Source organism: Danio rerio, chromosome 11, assembly GCF_052040795.2.
Source record: "Danio rerio strain M-AB ecotype USA chromosome 11, GRCz13ab, whole genome shotgun sequence".
NCBI lineage: Eukaryota > Metazoa > Chordata > Actinopteri > Cypriniformes > Danionidae > Danio > Danio rerio.
In genome coordinates, this window is record NC_141031.1 from 27,012,594 (window position 1) to 27,034,054 (window position 21,461).

The following is a 21,461-nucleotide window of genomic DNA, read 5'->3' on the forward strand; positions in this document are numbered from 1 at the left end:
GTTAATCCAGCCAGGCAAACAGCTTATTGTAGCTTGATAAGATTCAACATAGAATCATCGCTGATTATTAGTATGGAAGTATTCACCGGTACAGGATATTCAAAAACTTTAGATAAGATAATAAAATACAGTTGAAGTCAGAATTATTTGCCCCCTAAATTTTACGCCAAGGGGGGTTAATAACTATGACTTCAACTGTAAGTTAGACTGTTATAAATACAGTATTTGAATATGACATCAAATGAATCTTGCTCTAAATATGGCTAAAAAGAGTTTTTAAATAATAAACTACTAATAAATTGAATTATATTAGTTGGAGTCTTCTGTAAATAATGGTCAAAATGTATGATAGTTCTAATACTTTTGCTCAGATCAAATTAAACTGGACACGTTCTCTTTACAGAGAGTACAATTTGTTGCGTCTCTCATGTGACAAACCAAATAACAAGGTTGTTTACAAAAAAAAAAAAAAAGCTAATCTTTCCAACATATTAATCCAGATTTTCCATCGGGAAAATCCTGGGTGAAATCAGTTAACCTTGTTCTCCACAGAACTCCTGACTAAGCAGAGAGAGTTTTCGGGCAGTCATAAGGAAATACAATCTGATGAGCTTTGAACTTTGCTCCTCTTTAATATCGTATGCAAATTCTCCATGGGAACTGAAGATGGCTAAACGCAGGCCTAAAAACTGATGGTAATTTCATAGCACTAAATCATGTTACATTAAAGGAAAGTGTGTTTACTTTAATGGGAAGGATTCTTTGTTTAATTTTGAGCTTCAATTCTCAGGCTGGCACATGCTGCTTGTGTGGAAGTCAAGTCTTTTGGCAGTGCAATCAGGATTTCCGAGACACATCCCTGTATTTAAACAAACTCAACCCTGACTGTGTCTCTGATATGATCCTTAAAAAGGGCCGGACTGTTTCCAAATCTTGTATTCTCTAATTCAGAGCTCTACCAGGAATAAGGAAAGGGTGACAATGCAACATTGTCACAAAACAGTGATTCAGTCATTTACTGTATGTGGATGGCAGTAAGACTGCAGTAAAACAGCATTTACTGTGATCATATGTCACAAACAGGTTTGCACAATAGGTGGAATTGCTATGTTTTAAATGATATAACTCATTTACACTAGACTAAACTGCACAGTAAAAAGAAGGTAATTGGATGTGATAGAATGCTAAAACAAACTAGTCACAAAGACAGACCAAATTGCAGACCGGGGCCAGCAGTCACACTTTACTATGGTTAAAGGGGACATAGTTTACCCCTTTTTTATGATTTAATACTAATATTATGGTTCTTCTAAGTGTGCCAGTTTAGGTTTAGTTCAACACACAGTTTAGTTGTTTTTATTATAATGTGTTCAAAAGTGTTATGTTGTGGGTGTGTAGACAGCTCGCTGTTTTAGAAGGCGTGTTGCTTCAAATAAAAATTAGTTTCGGCTTCCCGCTCAACGTAACAAGGGGGCGGAGCCAAGGGCTCCCACACTTTGTGTTTACAACAGACAGGCAGACAGAGAGAAGCTAAGCTAGCATCAGCATTCAGCCGTGTGTGTACGACTTGGACACAGACCAAGCAGAGACTACTAAATCATTTGTGTCTCTGTATAGTTTTACAGCCAACCGTGTGCTAGAGTGTCGAGTGCCGAGCCTGTACACCGAGACTAATAACAATGTACACTGAATAAACTTTGATTGAGGGACCGGATGTGCCGCTCGAAGCCGCGACACGGCACACCAGATACTTAGTGGTGCAGCAGAAACATGAAGTGACCCGAATCGTCGCGCCACGCAGCGCCATGCATTTCAGAACTCCAAACACAGGCCTCCACCAGGGCAAATACAATGGCGCCCAGCCGCCGACCCGAAGAGCCCCGCGTGCACCCCGGCAGAAACCCACGCCCAGATCTCTGAAATGCGCAGCACCGCGACACGCAGAGAGGCGCTTCTGGTGTGCAACCTGCAGGCAAGTTTGTTATTTTATTTCCAATGGAGAGACGCGGACATGAGGCAACGCGCTTGCACTTTTCCAGCTGCACCTAAGATCACAGGGAGCTTCTGTGTTTGCGAGAAATGCAAACGGATGAAGTTTTAAGTAGACGCAATGAAAAGTACACATGTTTGCAAACCTACCTAAAGGTACAAACAATAATTACGATTAGATCGATAATGTGGAGAAAATTGATCTTGTGTTGAGCCCAATGAGCCTTACATCTAAAAATAGCCAAATCGCTTTGACTCACACGCTGAAAATGGCAGACTTGAAACAAGAAACTGAGGATATGATCGTGACGCGTGGTGGTTAATCAATATTGGTGGGCGGGGGGACCGCACTCCTACATCAAGTTGCGGTCGACCTGAAAACAGCTCCGATTGGTCCACCGTCTTTATGTTGTTAAATTGAAAAAAAAGGACTGTGTGCGTTTATATCACCCCAATATGACCCTATACTTACACACGTCTGTCCAAACAGCTTAAAAAGTAGACTTTTCACCACAGGTGCCCTTTAAGTACTTTTGTGTTATTAAGCTAATATGTTTTATTAACCAAGGAGACATTACATTGATTAAAAGTGACATTAAGATTTTTAAAACAAGTCAGCTGTTTTCAGAATTGGTAATAATTATAATAATAATAATAGTTATGATTTTTTTTAAGGATTATGTGACATTGAAGTCTGAAAATTCAGTAGGAATAAATTACATTTTAAAAGATAAAATAGGATTTTTTTTATTTAAACAGTATTAATATTGCACAAGACTATTGTTTTTATGTATTTTTGCTCACAGTGTTTTTTTAATCTAGCCTTGTGAAAAAAACAAACTTTTAAAAAGCAATATTAAAACATTTAATTCACTAAATGTTGTATATAATATAATAATATAATATAATTTAATAGTTATTCATACAGTAAGTTAAACATATTATATATAAATATTATATTAATTGTAATGTTTAAAAAAAAAGTCAAAGTATGAGCGAAATTGTGTGCCAACAGCATTTACTATGACAAAATAATTTATGTATCACTATGGGACCAAAAAAAAAAAGAAAAAAGAACCAAGCACAATAAAAAATAAAAATAAGATTAAATCATTGTGTCAACTAACCCCATTCTTCTGTATGTAGGCAGCATGACCTACCAGGCCGACTAGCAGGTCTGCTGCCTCTCGGCGTCCAAGAGAGCCATGCTCCGCTCGGTCAGTAGAGGAGCTGTGTGTGTTGCTGGAGGACCTCATGATGGGCAGACTGAGAGAACGAGGATCTTTCACACACCTCTCCACCCTTAGATCCTCTCCTGGTCGGGCTACACACAAACACACACACAAACTGTCATTTATGCTGGCCAGAACCTTGTCATTGGCATGATAAATGATACTGTTGATTCATCCATACAATTTTAAAATATTAACCATGCTACTTCTTTTCGAAGGTCAGAGTGCTCTGCACATCATTTTCTCAAATTACAATGAGAAAATTCCAACTCTTTCTTGAGGAAAGCCTATTGCATAAAACATTGTTCATTTTAAAATTAAGAAATAAGAAAAGCATTACATGTAGACAAAACAGCTAAACATAGAGCTAGTAGCATTAAGGCGCAATCCTAATTCTACCCCTTAGCCCTTCCCCTTACCACTGCCCCTCGATTTGTGTGTTCACGTGAAGGGGTAGGGGTGTCCCGATTCTCTTTAGCATGAAGGAGTAAGGCTAATGGGAAGGGATACCCCTTTAAACAGAGATTCTTCAGGACCACACTTGAAACCAAGGGCTAAGAAAATTTCCCAGAATACATTTACAAGAACTGCATGCCTGCACACGGAAGTCAGGAGATGCCATTGTCATTATTTGTCATTATTCTGAATTTTTACAATACACAAGCACATGTTTTATTACAATCATAACCGCGTTCGTGTTTTACGTTCATGCTTTGTAAAAAGAAATCGCTCAAATAAAAACAGCTAAATTTCTCTATCTATTGACACATTAAATTGTTATGATATGATATTGTTGCCTTCAATGATTTCCTGAAGATGAATACCAAAAAATAACACAACTGGAAAAACTACAGCAGTCGTCATCATCAATCTCATATGAAGTAAGAGATCACGATGATATATGACATTACCTTTTTTGATCACCAGCCAGTGTGGCTAGTAGTTTTCCAACATTACTAGCCACTCATCATTTTCACTAGCCACACTTTTGTTGTTGGGAAAATATATTTTATATGCATAAATATGATTTTGACATGCTAAAATGACTTGATTTAGATTTTGTGGAATGTCCACATGCCTCCCAATTCATTTTACTTTTTGTGTATGTTGTGTAAGGCCTTGCTTAGTGAGCACGAGCTCATGGGTCATGGTTTCATAGTGTTGTATTACAATTATTTTTTTTTTCACATGTCTTCTCAGAGCTCAAAGGATTTACCAAATGTATCTCTAACCACACTAAAAATAAATAAATAATTATTTCTCAGCCATACATTTTAAATAATGTGTGTGATTGATCATTCTCTCATTCGGTATTCAACAGGCTTTCTTTTGCCCGCACGAACAAAATTATATTTCAGTCGTTTCAGTTTGTTGAAATTACATTACATTGCAACTACATGCCAACTAATTCTCATTAGATTATAAGTAGACTGTTAGGTTGGGGTTAGGGTTAGTGTACGTTGACATGTATTTGCAAAGTTTTTATAGTCAGTTAAATGTCTGTTGAAGGAGGTGTATCAACAGACATTAAGCTGACAGTCTACTAATACTCAAATGGACCACCAAAATAAAGTGTTACCAAATAATGGTCCATTAGTTAATTTTAATGTACTTACTAACATGAACAAACCATTAGTAATACATTTATTACAGTATTTATTAATGTTAGTTAATATTAGTTAATGTTATTTATTTAAATCATGTTAAGTTACAGTGCATAAACTAATATTAAAAAGCACAATTTAGATTTTAATATTGCATTAAATAATGTTGAACTATGACTAATAAATGCTTTACAAGATTATTCATACTTAGTCATGTAAATACATTAACTATGAACCATTATTATAAAGTGTTACCAAATTTTGAGATGCTTCAGTTTTAATTTTGACTACCAGCCCTCAAAAGTAAGCAGTGAATTACCTCGTACTCTGAGGTAGTGGCCACCAAAGCGGTAGGCTTCGAATCCCAGTGAAAGCGGTGTATTGGACTGATCCAAGAACAAGTTTACACGTGACAGCTCAATGCCTTTTCTTTCAAACACAGCTCCCAGCACTTCTCTGAAACACAACAAGCTAACAGTCAGCTAACCATGACTCTGAATGCATCGATTAGTTTATTGCACCCCCTAGGGGCTCAAGCACAAAATCACCTCAAGGTTTTCTTCTTCACGGCTGGGACGATCTCCATGCTGACCTCAAAATTTAAGTCAAACTTCAGAGTGAAGCACTCCTTGCTGGGGTCCTGCAGGGGTGGAGAACGGACAATCAGCTTTTGCTTTAGAACAATTTATAAAAGCTATCAGTTACTGCCAATACAGACTACTTTCAGACAAAGAAAGGTCAAGAGCACTGACTCATGGATACATAATGCCTCAAAATCTTGCCTGCAAAACTAGATAATTTGCTTGAGACAGAAAAGCGATACACAGTCTTAATGAAAATCAGAGCTCTAGTACTTTTCTTACATCTGTGTGTCGACGTCTGGTCTTCTTTTTAACCAGTTTCATTCCTCCACTCCTGCGATCCCTAAAGCACAGAAGAATAGGTAATGATTGAAGTTGAGTGATGGTGAAGGCCATGTGCAGTGTTTGTTTGTGGTATTTTATAATGAAAAAGGCGGGGGGGTCAAGCTTTTCAGTTATGTTCGGTAATATGCCTCAGTGAACCAAAGTTACATATTTAAATCAATTACATTTAACTAATTTAGCAAATTTAGTTTTTCTTTTGAGGGATATTGAGTAGTTCTTAGTGACATTTGTGATATTAAATAAACGGTGACAGGTTTGCATTCCAGCATCTATTAATGGATGACCATGAAAGACTGCACATATTTTCTATTTTTACAGTTTAACTTCCATGTGCAAGCAAGTGTTTAATAAATAAAAAAACTATGCATCTAGTTTTATGAACACCTAGAGGTCAAATGCCTATTTTAAAATTGTAAACACTTTTTTGAACACTTACACTGTCTGTTGGTTCTCTAGATTTGCCGAATTCAAACCACTAAATTAATATTTTGGCAAAAACATGCATTCAAGAGAATGCACCATTATTGGGGTGGTCAAATGTATTTTATGTTATTTTTTGCATTAAAAAAAAAAACTAGTCATATTATTTAAGATACAGATCAGAGTAAATATTTCTTTATGTTTTATTTCTTTCTTGTTTTGATGTTCTTCAGGTGGAATAACTCGCACTCTGGGTGTAGTGTATCCACTGTCATATTGGAGTGGTATAACCCAAAAAGTCTCTTTTAAAATTTCCCTACATTAAAATAGAACCTAAATCCCAGTGATTTTAAAGGCCCACCGCAACAGGAGAGCGGTTTTCCCCGCCCCCTGAATTGATTGACAGGTGCTATGTCCCCATAACATGTATCCACAGGTCAACAGAACATTTCTTTGCAAAGAAACTGAGATTTAAATATCTGTTCCAACTCTCTGTGATTTTTACAAGTTTTATAGGTTTAAAACATTTTTGAAACAGAGCATGTTTTTAATAAACACAGTAAAATTTCTATACAATCTTTAACCAATATAATCACCATGGCCGCATGGTGTACTGCATATGTATGTGTGCTGCAAACGGCAATTGTGTGAGACTTATCATTTCAGAAAGGCTTGAATAAACTCCACCACATATATATCAAATAAACTTACTTAGTATTTTTGACAAATGAGCTGTATTGCAGCTTCATCTCTGTCTGTTTCACTGATTGCTGTTTATCTCATGCAAAGCAGGAGAAGCAGACAAAGGAGCGGTGGGTGGGGAAAACCAGCTCTTTTGCATTTAAAGCCACAGGTTACAAAAACAGCTGCACTATATTCAGACACCAAAATGGGCAGATTTTGGAAGCTTTAATAAATAATCTGATAGGTATTTTGAGCTGAAAATTTACAGACACATTTCACATCTTGCGAAAGGGGTCAAATATCTGCCATTTAGTAATGTGACTGTATTAACATTTCAATACTCCTTGATTATCTTTATAAAACGTTATTACCACTTACAACTTTTATTCACTCTAAAAGCAGGCCTGCAAATGAGGAACTGTATTTTAATATTTTTAAATTACATATTTTAAATCACAAATCACAATTTTATCAGTTTCTTTTTTATCATTATGCTTTGTCTTACTTTAAATAATTGTAAGCAATTTTGGGGCTCCCTTTCAAAACTCCATTCACATTTTTGCACATTGCTCAATTTGAATTCTTGTTTTAATGCTTTGCTTACTAAAACAATGCAGAAAGCATGTGCAAATAAACTCTTTTAGTACTCATAATTCATTCTCTACAAAATCCTCCCCATGTGGATAACAAATTAACATCAGACATGTCGTAAGCTAAAGTTACTTAGGCTTTCTAAACCAAAATAATTGTGTAATTCACATTGCATCAGGAAGCTTGCCAAAATCACAGTTTGTACCAACTCATTTATAAGGCTGTTAACTTATTAAAGTTTAAGAGTTCATGTTTTTCCATTTCCTAAAGCAGTTTGATGATCTAAAACAATAGATAGTCGCATCCCAGAAGGTCATCTCCAGTAGATTACGCCACTGGAAAGTGCACAGCCTTCCTCTTTCATTAAAGCGAAGCCATAATGGATGTCCAAATGGAGAAATAAAAGTGAAAAGAACTGACCCTAGGTCTGAACATCCATCCTCTCCGTCCTCCATGTCAGAGGGGGGACCAGTGCGAGGCGGACAGGAACGAGTGGACACGTTCCGGGCCAGGATGGAACCTGTGGGGACGGGAAGTGAGGTAATGATAACATCCTGCCAGAAGCTGGTAATGATAATTAACCTTCACCCTTTCGTCTTAAGGACAGCTGACATCAGTTGAAGTCAGAATTATTAGCCCTCCCGAATTATTAGCCTCCCAGTATATTTTGTCTGCAATTTCTGTTTAACGGAAAGAAGATTTTATTCAACACATTTCTTAACATAATAGTTTATATAACAACTGATTTATTTTATCTTTGCCATGATGACAGTACATACAATTTTACTAGATATTTTTAAAGATATTCAGCTTAAAGGTCCATTTAAAGTTCTAACTAGGTTAACTATAAACTAGGGTAATTAGGCACATCATTGTATGATTGAACAATGGGTTGTTCTGCAGAAAAAACAAAAAACAAATATATATATATATATATATATATATATATATATATATATATATATATATATATATATATATATATTACTTAAGATAGCCTGTAAAAAATTTCTTGCTCTAGTAAACATCATTTGGGGAAAAAAATTATAATAATTTTAATTTCCACTGTATTCTCATCTGTGGTTCATTCCGCTGTGGCGACCCCAGATTAATAAAGGGACTTAGACAAAAAGAAAACGAATGAATGAATGAATGAATGTATTCTCATCTGAATTCAAACTGAGCAGAGAAAAGTCAGAGAGATGCTGTACCTTGTGGCTGCAGGTCAAAGCGCGGGTGCCTGTCAAATATCATGCCGTCATGAGCGGCTGGATGGCAGATGGAGTCACATGACTCACACAAGTGTAATGGACTGCCGTCTCGAAGGTCCTGACAGGACGGGTGGTGACAAACCTGAGGAGTAAATCATAAAGCATTAATGTCACATTTGAAGAGCAAAGTGTGTGAAATACAGTCCATCAATTGTTTCTGGCTGTACTGTAGGTCATAGCCCAATTTTATTACAATTTGATGTTTTTTAAACTATAAGGGATTCTGGCTCTGACGACTAAAAACAAACATTCTTCAAGCAATTAACACTTTCGCTTGTCTATTTTAATTGCCCTCAAATAATATCCAACAGCACAAGCATTGGAAAATTCTGTCAAAAACATTTGACAATAGCGTCATTTCCATCAACGCTGAAGAGTTGGAAATAACAGTGATGGAAGTTACATTTTTAAAATTAAGAAAGAAAAAAGGTGTTGACAGCATTCTGTGGTTGAAATTACAGTGATTGAAGTAGCATTTTAGGTCTGCACATTATATTGCTTCAGCATCGATATCGCAATGTGCAAATCTGCAATAGTCACATCACAGGACCTGTCTAGTTGTGATTATACACTACCGGTAAAAAGTTTGGGGTCAGTATGATTTTTCAAGGTTTAAAAATAAGCTTAACCAACTCACCAAGGCTGCATTTGTTTAATCAAAAATACAGTCAAATTTGTAAAATTGTGAAATGTTATTGGTCTATAAAATAACTGTTAAAAAGTAGTTCATCATCATTTAATTTAATAATTTATTCAAGTGATTTTAGAGATGAATTTTCAGCTTCATTACTCCAGTCTTCAGTCACAATCCTTCAGAATCATAATTTTTCTAATTAATATCCTAATTTCCATTCCTAATTAATATTACTATTATTAATGGTAATAGTAATAAAAGCAATAATGACTGGGGTAATATTTTCATTTGCAACTACATACAATAAGAAAAGCAGTTATTTAAAATCTAATAAATATTGAACTTATTTTTACATTTAATAAATGCCACCTTCATGAACAGAATAACTTTCTTAAAAAAATAAAAATAAAAATTACAAACTGACCTCAAACTTTTGACCGGTAGTGTAGTTGATCAACACGTGATTTGTGGAGTTATTGAAAAGTTTAACTCTAATCTAATAGCGTGAACCATTTTTATTTGAACTTGTTCTTATTTCCGGTGACTAAGATTTTAAGCAAATTTAAATAATTTGACACAAAAAATTATAAAGCTTGGCACTTTAACAGAGGTTAATTGTTTAAATATTTTTACAATAAAGACTATGCAGTGTTTTACATTTAAATGAATTTCTCTACCTTAATACTGTTAGACTGCACCAAAATTCATTGGTGAAATTATCGTTCAAAATTTGTTTGTTTTATTTAATATATATTTACACTCTCTTAAAAAAAGCATCCCAGTCAATGTAAATTTCTAAATTCTTTCCAAATAGTGTGATCTTGTGAAATTGTATTTATATCGATATATATATATATATATATATATATATATATATATATATATATATATATATATATATATATATATTGCAAAAACAAGATATCGCAATGTCCCATTTTTCCAATATCGTGCAGCCCTATAACATTTTATGAAAACTGGAACAAACAAATAATGTTCTTTTCTGGAAATGATAGTAGCGGAAAAAAATACTTTTTGTGTAGTACATATTGAAAAGCTGTTTATTTATGTAGTGTCTTGTTTATACATGGTTGAATATATGATAAATGTCCTGCTCTATTGCTTTTTCTTTACATGAGCACAAATGGTAATTTGTGTTTCAGATTTGTTTTGCATTTTGAACGTTTTAAAACACAATAATCTAATAGTTTCCATTGTTTAATTAAGCCTGGGTTTAAGACAAGAATTAAACAAATACAGACATCAGTGAAAAATATATGATGATATGTATGGTGAAAAAAAAAACGAAGTTTAAATAAAAATCTGCCTCAGAACATAAAGAGTTCAGGAAATATTCTGCTTTGCTATTACGCAACATTATGTTTCCATAAAGTTCAACATTGCATTAATTTTCTGTCCAAAGGCCGTTTCTGGGACAAGTTCTAAGGCCAACATCAGCAGGAAATAAAGTGTGGAAAGAGGGAAAAAGAAAGAGGGATAAAGACCTCCTGGTTGTCTGCTTCCTTCTATTGTACTCTTGATAAGCTTTGCAACAGAACACACTAAGATAGAGAACCATGCAAAAACTACACCGCAAAATTCAGAAAACCAGCAATTTTATCCTTGTGGTGACTTCTCAAACAGCTGCTTCTCAAACAAATTCAATTCAGGATCCACTCTAAATATATTTATGCACACATTCTCGAGCTAAAGGTGCCAAAACAAATGCGCCTCTAGATGCTAAAGCAGTGACGAAGCACCATCTGATAGAAAAGCACAAGAAGTGAGTAAGCAGGACGGGGAACATGTGCCAGCAAAACCCCTACAAACAATAGGAGACAAGAATCAGGAAAATGGGCAGATTCTAGAAGTTATATAATGTCGATACCGCAGATTGAAAAATAATCATTAGGACTGAGAATGTGAAGAGTTGCTGTCATAAACGATTTTTATGTATACTTTTTTAGACCAATATGGCTTCCAGCTGAGAACAAAGTAAAGCCAGATTGAGGCTCATAAGTAAAAATGTAAGCCTAAATAAGGCTTAGAGCAACTACTGCCAAGGCAAACCGTTACTTTATCCTACCTGGGACTTTCTCCCCCTCTGTTTTTCCTTTGTCTTCTTATTTGAAATGCATTTGCAATGAGTTAGAGTAGGGAAAAATTCTTCTGAAAGCCAGGAGAAGCACGTCAAGCCTAAAGTGTTGCCTAATTTTTTCTTGGTTTCATTTTATACAAATGAAGCATTCAAAAATAAGAATAATTCATATTGCACATCAATATTACATTATAAATCTTATATTATATATCAATATTAAATTATTATTCGATTATACATCTTTTAAAAAGAGATATAATGTTAACAATATAATAATACTGTCATTTAGAGCTTTTTTTCCACAGAAAAGGACATTTGGTAAGAATTAGAAATGGGTTCAACTGTTGCTATCACGTCTATTTGACCCAATATGATTTCAAAACTTTTCTGAAGTAAAAAAAAATGCACTGTGTGATCAACATAAGCATGTCAATAAAACAGGACCCTTTTATATATTTAAAAAAAAGCTCTAAATGACCTGATACTGACCTGTACTTTAAATCTGGGGGACATGACAACAGTATTATACTGTATAGTATAGTATAGTATAGTATAGTATAGTATAGTATAGTATAGTACCTATAAACACTTACTAGGTTGTAAGATATGGCAAATAACCAATATAATTCTGATAATGCAACATAACATTTAATATTTTATATAATTAAAATGCACATACTAATCAACAATAAAATCCTTTGTCTAAATGCTTTTGTCAATTATTTACAAAAAAGTCTACTTGTTCAAACCACTTATTTAAAATTTGTTGAATCCAAACAATTCTTATGTTTTAAGGGGGAGAAACTGAATTATTTTATGTTCAATCACTTACATTTATAAAAAAAAAAGCCCTTGTTTTTGCCCCAAATGACCCTTGAGAGAATACAGAGCCAACAAAATCTGCTTGTGATTGTCATGTGCTGACGTTTACAAAGGGCCCGGAGGAGAAAAAAAGTCCATTATTGTTCTCTCCTCACAGTTATCAGACCTCAAACGGTCTCACGCCAGTGTACGCCCATAATTAAAAGGTCACTGTAGAGAATATACCCAAGAACAGTGATTAAAATAAGCACAAAGTGAAATACAGGACACTGTGCCTCTAAGGAATAACAAGCCATTGAAAGAGCACAAAGATCATCAAGAGAGTGAACGCAGCTCTATCATCAGTTTTGCCTATGCCTCATTTCTCTATTCACACATCTGTGGTAAAAACCGCAGCACCACGCAGATCTTTTTAATAACAACCATAAACCCTCAGACGCCCCTGTGAAATCACAAACAATAATGCATTCTTGACACACACACACACACACCTGATGCTGGTGTCACACACTCAAATGCGCCAGTCTGTCTCTCTCCTCCTGAAGATGACGGCTTCTCCAAGGTCCGTAAGAATGGCAAAAAACAACGAAGAGTTTCAGGACAACTCAATGCTTTGAGCGCATAACACCCCCATTTCTGACTCTCCGTCGCTCTGCTTTTTCACTTCCCGCTTCCTTCCTTTTTACTGGCTGCTTCTGAACGGCTCCAACAGAGTCTGTCTGTGTGTGTGTGTGTGTGTGTGTGTGTGTGTGTGTGTGTGTGTGTGTGTGTGTGTGTGTGTGTGTGTGTGTGTTGTAGGTGATTCAGATAGAGCAGCTGTGTGTACTGACTGATACATCTAAATGCAGGTGTAAAAAAAGAGTTGTGGTTTTCCAGACACACCCACTACTCCTGCTGATTTTGCAGAGCACAAACAGATTTGCCCAACCATCATACTATATATATATTAAAAAAAAAAAAAAACAAACACACAAAAGCTCTGCCACACTTGTAGCCTTTCACTGCCTGGGATTTCGTTTTTAAATCTGTCATTTATCATGTAGAGCAGGAGTCTCAATTCAAAGGTACAAATTTGATCTTTCATCAATGTTAAAGTTTTGAAAGAACTGCTTATGAAAGAATGATTTTTAATAAACATGCAAATACATATATTAACAACAACAACAACAACAACAACAACAACAAAAGTTCCTTCACTGTTTTAGTGGAATCAGTTGAACTTTTGCAGTCATATTAACTTACTGTGTGTCAATCAAACTGACTAAAATATTAAGTTAAATGGTGTATAGTACTATATGATAAAAGTACAATAAATGTTTGTTTTCTAACTGGCAAATGAAGTCATAAGCTGATTTGAAGTCATGACCAAAGTGTCTTGCAAGAAAACTATACTTTTGATTTCATTTCAGACCCTCACCAAAAGGGAATTTAAATCCAAGACAGCAAGTTTTTTTTTTTTTTTTTCAAAGTAGCAAATCCAAACTTTTAATCCCTTACACACATTTAGTATGAAATGTGGGTGGGTCCAGATTAAATTCTCTACTATACTGGATACGAACTGGAATCTGGACTTTGAGAACCCTGATCTACAGTGATCAGTTGAAACATCTATGATCAGGAGCAGATACAACCGTAATATTGTTCCAACACGGGCTCATTTTGAAAACGCAGCCCTATTTGCTAACTTCTGGAGATTGCGATTTATGTAGCCAGCAGTATGTATGGCTACATTTCTTCTTTAAAATGAACGCTGCGGGGCGGTATGACGGCGTTCCTTTTACCGCTTACCAGCCGACCGCTTACCTCCACATGGATGGCATTCCCACTGTTACCAGTTTGTCCAGTAGCTCTACATGTATGTCGGCAGACTTGAGATGCAGAGAGAAGTTGACCACAATGATGGGGTTCAAGTTCGGTGAAGAAAAGTTCCAGAAAGAGGGTAAGTCAAAAACAGAAGCCAAAAAATAAACAAGTAAATAACAGGAGAGAATCTGGTATAATGTGAAGATGTGGTAAAAATCAGGCAAGGGTTTTTTTTGGGGGCTTAAAGAAGGAGGAGTCAGTCATTCAGTTGACAGCAACCTCGGGTGGATTTATGCAAGACCATCAAGTGCAAATGGTACTCACGAGAGAAAGTTGAGATCTCAAAAAAGTGTACACTGTGCCCTCTGGTGGATTGCAAAAAAAAAAAAAAAGACAAATGTAACTCCTGGGACGTATTTGGTGCTCTCCAGAAATGTATATAGCAGTACATATTCAGAGTGAGAGTGGGTTGCATTATTGATGTATCAGACTTCAAATCTAGCTGTTGTGAGATCATTAGTGAAAATTTATGTAAAAATGTTAATTTGGTGGTCATGTTTGTGACAGTTTCTGTTTCTGTCACTGCGGAGAGACAGAAATCTAGTTTGTCTGGATTAATGGCGCATTTACATATACAGAACTCCTTCCAAATGTAAAAATAAATGAATGAATAAAAAATAAATAAATAAATAACTCAAAAGCTCAAGAAAACTCAAAAACTGCAGGATAATATTAAATAACTGCATAATGATAAGTTAATTACAACAGCAACAACAATAAGCCCAGTCAAGAAAATTAGCAAGAGCAACATTTAGATAAAGTTAAGAAATATTGTCAGGTCCAGTATACATATATTGGCTTATATTTAGCAAAAAACTATTTAATGAAATGCATTCATAACAGCACATCTGGATTACTGTTACTCTCTCTATTCAGGTATTTCCCTGTCTTCTCTCTCTCATCTGCAGCTGGTACAAAATGCGGCTGCTAGACTACTCTCTGGGACTCCTATTTTAGCTGCACTTCACTGGTTACCCATTAAATACAGAATTGATTTTAAAATGATATTATTTGTTTACAAAGCTGCCAATAATCTTGCTTCTTAGTACCTTACAGACTTGCGTTGTCCGTATACCCCCTCTTGATCATTGAGATCATATAAGGCAATCAAGTGTTTGCTGTTGCTGGTCCTAAACTCTGGAACACTACCAATTCACATTAGACATTCTCCCGCTATTTCTGTTTAAGTCTGTTTAAAGACCCATCTATTTTCTCTCGCTTTTAATACTCCTTGATCACTGTTTTATTGCTTTTATTTGTAAAATGTTTTTATATTTTCTGTCTTTAGTACTCCTATGTACAGCTTTGGTCAACTTTGGTTGTTTTTAAATGTGCTTATTAATAAATTTTTTTATTGTATTTTATTGTACGAAATATTATACTTAAAGAAACACCCTATTACTGCATAATTCAGTAGTAGTGTTGACAAAACAAACTGTCAACACAAGAATAAAAACGTTATTTAAAATCCTAACTACATGCAACAATACAATAAGCATGGTTCTTTTATTTTCCCTTGTATCTACTGTACATCAGACACTTCCCAGAATTCACCCCTGCAGGAGTCTGGGTCATGTGGTGTCAGGATATCCTACATAAAAACACAGTCTTTGAAGCCTGCGGCTGAGCTTACATCTACCAAATACAGAATATTACAATATCGACCCCCCTTTCTTTTACTCTCTCCACACTTCCTCTCTTTCTTTGCCTATGCTTTATATAGCAAGCTGATGTAAGGCCTATTAATGTTCTAAAACACAAATTATTGTAACTTATCAAAATCACAAGGATAAAAAACAATGTGTAAACTTGCTAAACTCAAAAACGGCTTATGTTTGCAGTTGATGACCTCGGAATAAAGCAGGACTTTAAAATAACTAAACAAACCAGCAAAGGATGTGACAGGTCAGGTAAAACATGCCCCATGGAGGCCAATCTCTCAAAAACACGGGCAGACAGAAGTGTTGCTGTGAAGGACGTTTCCAACTGTTAAACGTCACTCTTGTGTCGATATCCTGTTTTTAACTCGGGTCCAGATCCACAACAACTTCCTGTGGCCACATCTCTCAGTCTTCCCTTAAGAGGACTGGGATGCGTAAGTGGACCGCAAGTGTGAGATCACTGTTTGGCCCAGAATGAATGATGGGAAATGCTCAAATATTTAAAAAATGTCCTGATCAGGGTACTTTTTGAATACAACAACAGTGAAGCACGTTTAACGTAACGTTATTGTCATTTTATATATTAAACCAGTCACACTTTACAATAAGGTTTCATTGTATGGAACTAAGTATGACCGATATTTGTATGACATTTATTAATATATTTACTAACATGAACAAACAATGAACGATTCATTTATTACAGTATTTGTTCATGTTAGTTAATGGAAATAAAGTTGTTCATTGTTAGTTCATGTTAACATACAGTGCATAATATTAACAAGCATGGATTTGGATTTTATTAATGGATTAGTAAATGTTGAACTATGATTAACTAACATTAACTAATACAACCATATAGTGAAGTGTTGCCTTTGACTATAGATTATTTTCTCCCCAATTGACTAGGTGAAACAAATAGGATCTTGATCGCATTTCAAACTTTTTGCAGTCTATAATTTCAAAGGCATTTTGATTGCAGGCAGTAGCTGTTCTAGCTTGAATAGCACCTTGGGCGAACCACCCCATATACACCCCCATGTAAAGTTACATCTAGTTAATATAAAAAAGAACCCTTAAACATGTACATGTTAAGCATGCCAAGATCACTTGAGATACATTTTACATGAATATTAATTTTGACAATTCTATAAAAAAAAAAAAGTGTTTTATAGAATTATCTGTACATCTTATCTGACTCGACTTAAGGACGAGAATTAATGTAGTCTTACTTCCCTCACTCTTTATCCTAACTTTGCGCGTTTTATCAGCATGCATGTAAACAACTGGGATTTATGCTGGGATCATAAGCGTGTGAGATACGCAGGAATGGTTCTCTGTGCGCATGCGCCAGTTTGCTTGCATCAGCGTTGTTTTTGTTTCACAAAGAGAAAAACAAACTTGCGCTTACAACAGATGCCAAATATGGATGGCTCCTAACGTCTTTTTTCTGGGATAGCCTACCACTCTTGGCATTAATACACTTGCATAAAATAAATCGTATCTCAAAGCATACTGAGGCACATATGCTTTTTACCGTGGATTGTTTTTGTTTTTTCTTTCTTTTGCACCATCTCCCCATGCCACCCCCAGCAAGATGCCACCCTGGGCGATCGCCCATATTGCCCATGCCTAAATTTGACACTGATTGCAGGATAAAAAGATTTTAAAAAGGAGGTGACTGTCACTTTTTTCCTCAAAGTTTTGACAATTGCTTTCCTGGTAAATTTTTATTTTTCTTTCTTACAATTCTGACTCTTTTCTTCACTCTTAAAATGTTTGTTTTTTTTCAAACTTTACAATTAAAAAAAAAAAAACTTTAGATGAGTACCAATTCTTTTTATTATTTAGTGGCTCATTACCTGCCTATTATTCAATATTCATGATTAAGATTAGGATTATTAAGATTTAGATTCTTTTCAGTTTAGTCCTTCCATTAATCAGAGGTCGCCACAGCAGAATGAACCTCCAACTCATCCAGCATATTTTTTTACGCAGCGGATGCCCTTCCAACCTACCACAGGGAAACATCCATACACTCATTCACAAACATAAACTATGGCCAATTTAGCCTACCCAATACACCACATGTTTTTGGACTGTGGGGGAAAACTGGAGCACCCTGAGAAAACCCAAGCGATCACGGGGAGAACATGCAAACTCCACATAGAAATGCCAACTGACCCAGCCGAGGCTCGAAGCAACGACCTTCTTGTTGTGAGGTGATTGTGCTACCCACTGCGCCACCGAGACACCCATTATTAAGATGTTGACTGTTTATTAATACTTACAGTACAAAGTACATATCCCCTTGTTAAGTGGTGACGTTTTTGTGACGTATGAATACTGTTTCCGAGTCCAAGCCGCCACTCATTTGAGTGGAGAAATCATTCGTTTATGATCACGTTTTATTCCTATCACACATTAAAGTTAATTATATATAAAATCATAATGTACACAACAATCTCTGGGCTTGCTGCATAACAAATACCAAAATTTTAACAATTTATAAAAAATGAATCACTTTCTGGCCATCGGATATTAGGCATGGACATATATACTGCGATCGTGATTTTCGAAAGCCTTAAATCGCTTTGTAAACGTTTATTATTACCATTTTATGAGTCTCCCCATTCAGTTGAATAGAGCGCTTGGACCCGGAAGCCGCTTCGCGTGACATCACACTTAACAAGCGGATTCTGCATGATCTTATTCATTCATTTGTTCATTTTCCATCAGCTAAGTCTTTGATTTATCACGGGATCACCACAGCAGAATGAACCACCAACTATTCCAGCATATGTTTTATGCAGCGGATGTCCTACAGCCAACTTAGTTCATACAATTTACCTAAAGCGCATGCCTTTGGACTGTGGGGAAAAACGAAGCACGCGGAGGAAACCCACGCTATCAAGTGGAAAACATGCAAACTTCACACAGAAACACCAACTTGTCAGGCCGGGACTCGAACCAGTGACCTTCTTGCTGTAAGGCGAAAGTACTAAGCACTGAGCCACCTGCATGATCTTATTCTACATCCCTAATCTTATACAATATTAATAATAATACAAATCACACTACTCAATGTGTACCCAGCTTCTACTTTAATTAATGATTAATAAGCAGCAAATTATTAATAATTATATATATATTACCATAAAATAATATATTTATAGTAATAAATATATTACTATTTATTGAGCTGAAAGTCATATTTACTGGTTTATTATTAGTGTGAATTATACCTTAAAATATATTATACCTTGTGACCACTATTTATGGAAAAAAAATTTATATAACTTAATAGGAACTTTTGGGAAGCTAAAATTGTTAACTGGGTAGATATCTCGTTATCCTGATTTAAAAAAAAAAATCCAAGATTCAAACTCTTACCTTTTATTTTTTTTTAAATTTTATGATATATTTCTTGCAATTATGCATGCAATTGTGAGAAAGTGAGAATTGCGAGCAAAAAACAATCCAATCACATTTTGTCAAATTGTTTTACTTATATATAAAGCTTCAAAGTGTGCTCATCAAAACGACTGACATTTGCTTTAATTTGAAGCATGTCGTCATTACATATATGTGCCTGAAGCAAAGAAGGCTTGAATACCTGATTTAGAGCTGAAAATGACTGTAATTTTACACCTTAGGGGTCATGCATTGTGACCTCATTGTTCATCCAGAGACTTAATTCCTGTCTGGTGACATCAGAGGTCTCCTTTAAAGGACTGAATGAGAGAGCTGAAGAGCTGTGCTTTGCAAAAAAGCACAAACAAGGAGAGAATTAAAAATCTTCATGTTGACAGATGGTACAGCATGAAATATGAGAGGTAAGGCTGTTTTCACACTTGGTCTGATGAGAGAACCATTGGGAAAAGAGCTGAATTATTATAAGCATGCTAAATTATTTTTACATATAAACAATATCTGTTTTTAAAAGATTTTATAAAATAATAATGTCTTTTGCTTTGACTGTTTTGTGATAGATGTGATACTGTACAAGATATGTATTAATTTGTGACAGAAAATGCATAAAAACTATCTTTGGGTGTTAACTAGTGACTATATTTGCTTTAACAAACACAGGAATCTCAATTGTTATGATATCAATATTTGGTACACGATCAGACAGGTTGGATTTTGGCTTCGAGTCCAAACTTATTTGATTAAAATGTGTATTTGCATAATAAAAGACTATAATAAAAGTCCAATAGACTTCTAAGACTTCTGTAAATTTCTTATTGTCAACTAAAAAAACAATACGTTTGTATCTGTATTCGAAAATATTTAAGAATTACAACATTTTATGTTGAGAAATTATAAATTTTTCACGCCTATAAACTTAAAGAGGGTGAAAATGAACAGGTTAAAGTAAAGAAAAAAATTAATGATCCTACACATAAAACTAGAGTTTATTTGTAGTATCATTTTCATATTGTTTATTTTACATACTTGGATCAATTTATCATTTTATATCTGCCATTTATTTAGAAATCACTTAAGTTCATAGTATATTGTAATTCATTATAAATAAATTGTAACTGAATTAAATGAGAACTAAGTACTTACATATTTTGTCAGATTATTCATTTATTCTCCAGCATAGTCCCTTATTTATCAGGGGTCGCCACAGTAGAATGAACAGCCAATTATTCCAGCAAACGCCCAGCATTTTCCAGCAACAGATGCCCTTTCAGCTTCAATTTAGGAGAGGGTGAGACACCAGATTATAAATTTATTTGTCACACTGTTATATATAAACCATAAATACTGTATATAAACCAAATACAGTTGAAGTCAGAATTATTAGCCACCCTGAATATTTTTTCCCCAATTTCTGTTTAATGGAGAATTTTTTTTTTCAACACATTTCTAAAGATAATAGTTTTAATAAGTCATTTCTAATAACTAATTAATTTTATCTTTGTCATGAGAACAGTAAACAAAATTTGACTAGATATTTTTCAAGACACTGTAAGGTCCAGCCAGTTAGTCCAATGACAGCGTCTACTGGTGGATGAAGGTTCACTGCATGTTCGGTCTTTCCAGTACAGTTTCGGTTTACTTTAAACTCAACTAATATCTGACATCAATTTTAGTATGAGGTGGCTTAGAATATTAATATATTTATCCTTGTTTTATCTGACTCCAATTATAAAACATTGATAAGATTATTTAGATTCTTTTATTATTACTTTAGATTAGGAGTGAATATTCTCTTCGATTTGGTATTGTATTTTATTCTCATTTATTCTGATTCCTATAACATCCTGAGTCTTGTACCAGCTGAGTATACAATCTCTTAATCATGTCAGTCTTGGTCACTAAGCAGTGACGATTGAACGCTATTCTAAAAAGGCAGAACCCTACTTACTCAGATTAGGATATTTTTTATGCGGTCCCCATAGAGCTGCTACTTAAATCAAAAAGAGCTATTTAGTCATATTATGATCATTACGATAGAATTAAGCAGACCAGTCTTACTTAAACTATTAGTAACTTTGAGTAATCATTGAAATGACCCTTCCGTGTGAGTTGAGTGTAAAGGGGATTGTTGGCCATGTTGGTTTCGGGAGATGTTTCAAATATAAATGGAGGAAAGGAGGGGAGCTGGTTTTTCCCACATTCCCACCTGCAGGGTTGTGGAGCCGATTGTCTCT

General features: G+C 35.0%; 1 protein-coding gene across 13 annotated transcripts in view; it reads right to left on the bottom strand.

The window, feature by feature from the left end:
* The window catches only part of plekhg5a (pleckstrin homology domain containing, family G (with RhoGef domain) member 5a), a 74,196-nt gene that overhangs the window by 33,129 nt on the left and 19,606 nt on the right, over nt 1-21,461 (bottom strand). For 6 of the 13 annotated variants that reach the window (XM_087273557.1, XM_087273561.1, XM_087273555.1 and 3 more), the window contains 6 exons: nt 8,658-8,799; nt 7,867-7,966; nt 5,689-5,749; nt 5,374-5,465; nt 5,145-5,281; nt 3,117-3,313 (listed from right to left, as the gene is read on the bottom strand). In XM_087273557.1, coding sequence (XP_087129683.1) covers nt 3,117-3,313; nt 5,145-5,281; nt 5,374-5,465; nt 5,689-5,749; nt 7,867-7,966; nt 8,658-8,799 — 729 coding nt within the window. Of the gene's footprint in view, nt 1-3,116; nt 3,314-5,144; nt 5,282-5,373; nt 5,466-5,688; nt 5,750-7,866; nt 7,967-8,657; nt 8,800-12,762; nt 12,849-21,461 lie in introns of those variants that run through there. The other 7 variants (XM_087273558.1, XM_087273567.1, XM_087273556.1 and 4 more) reach the window with 3 other exon arrangements.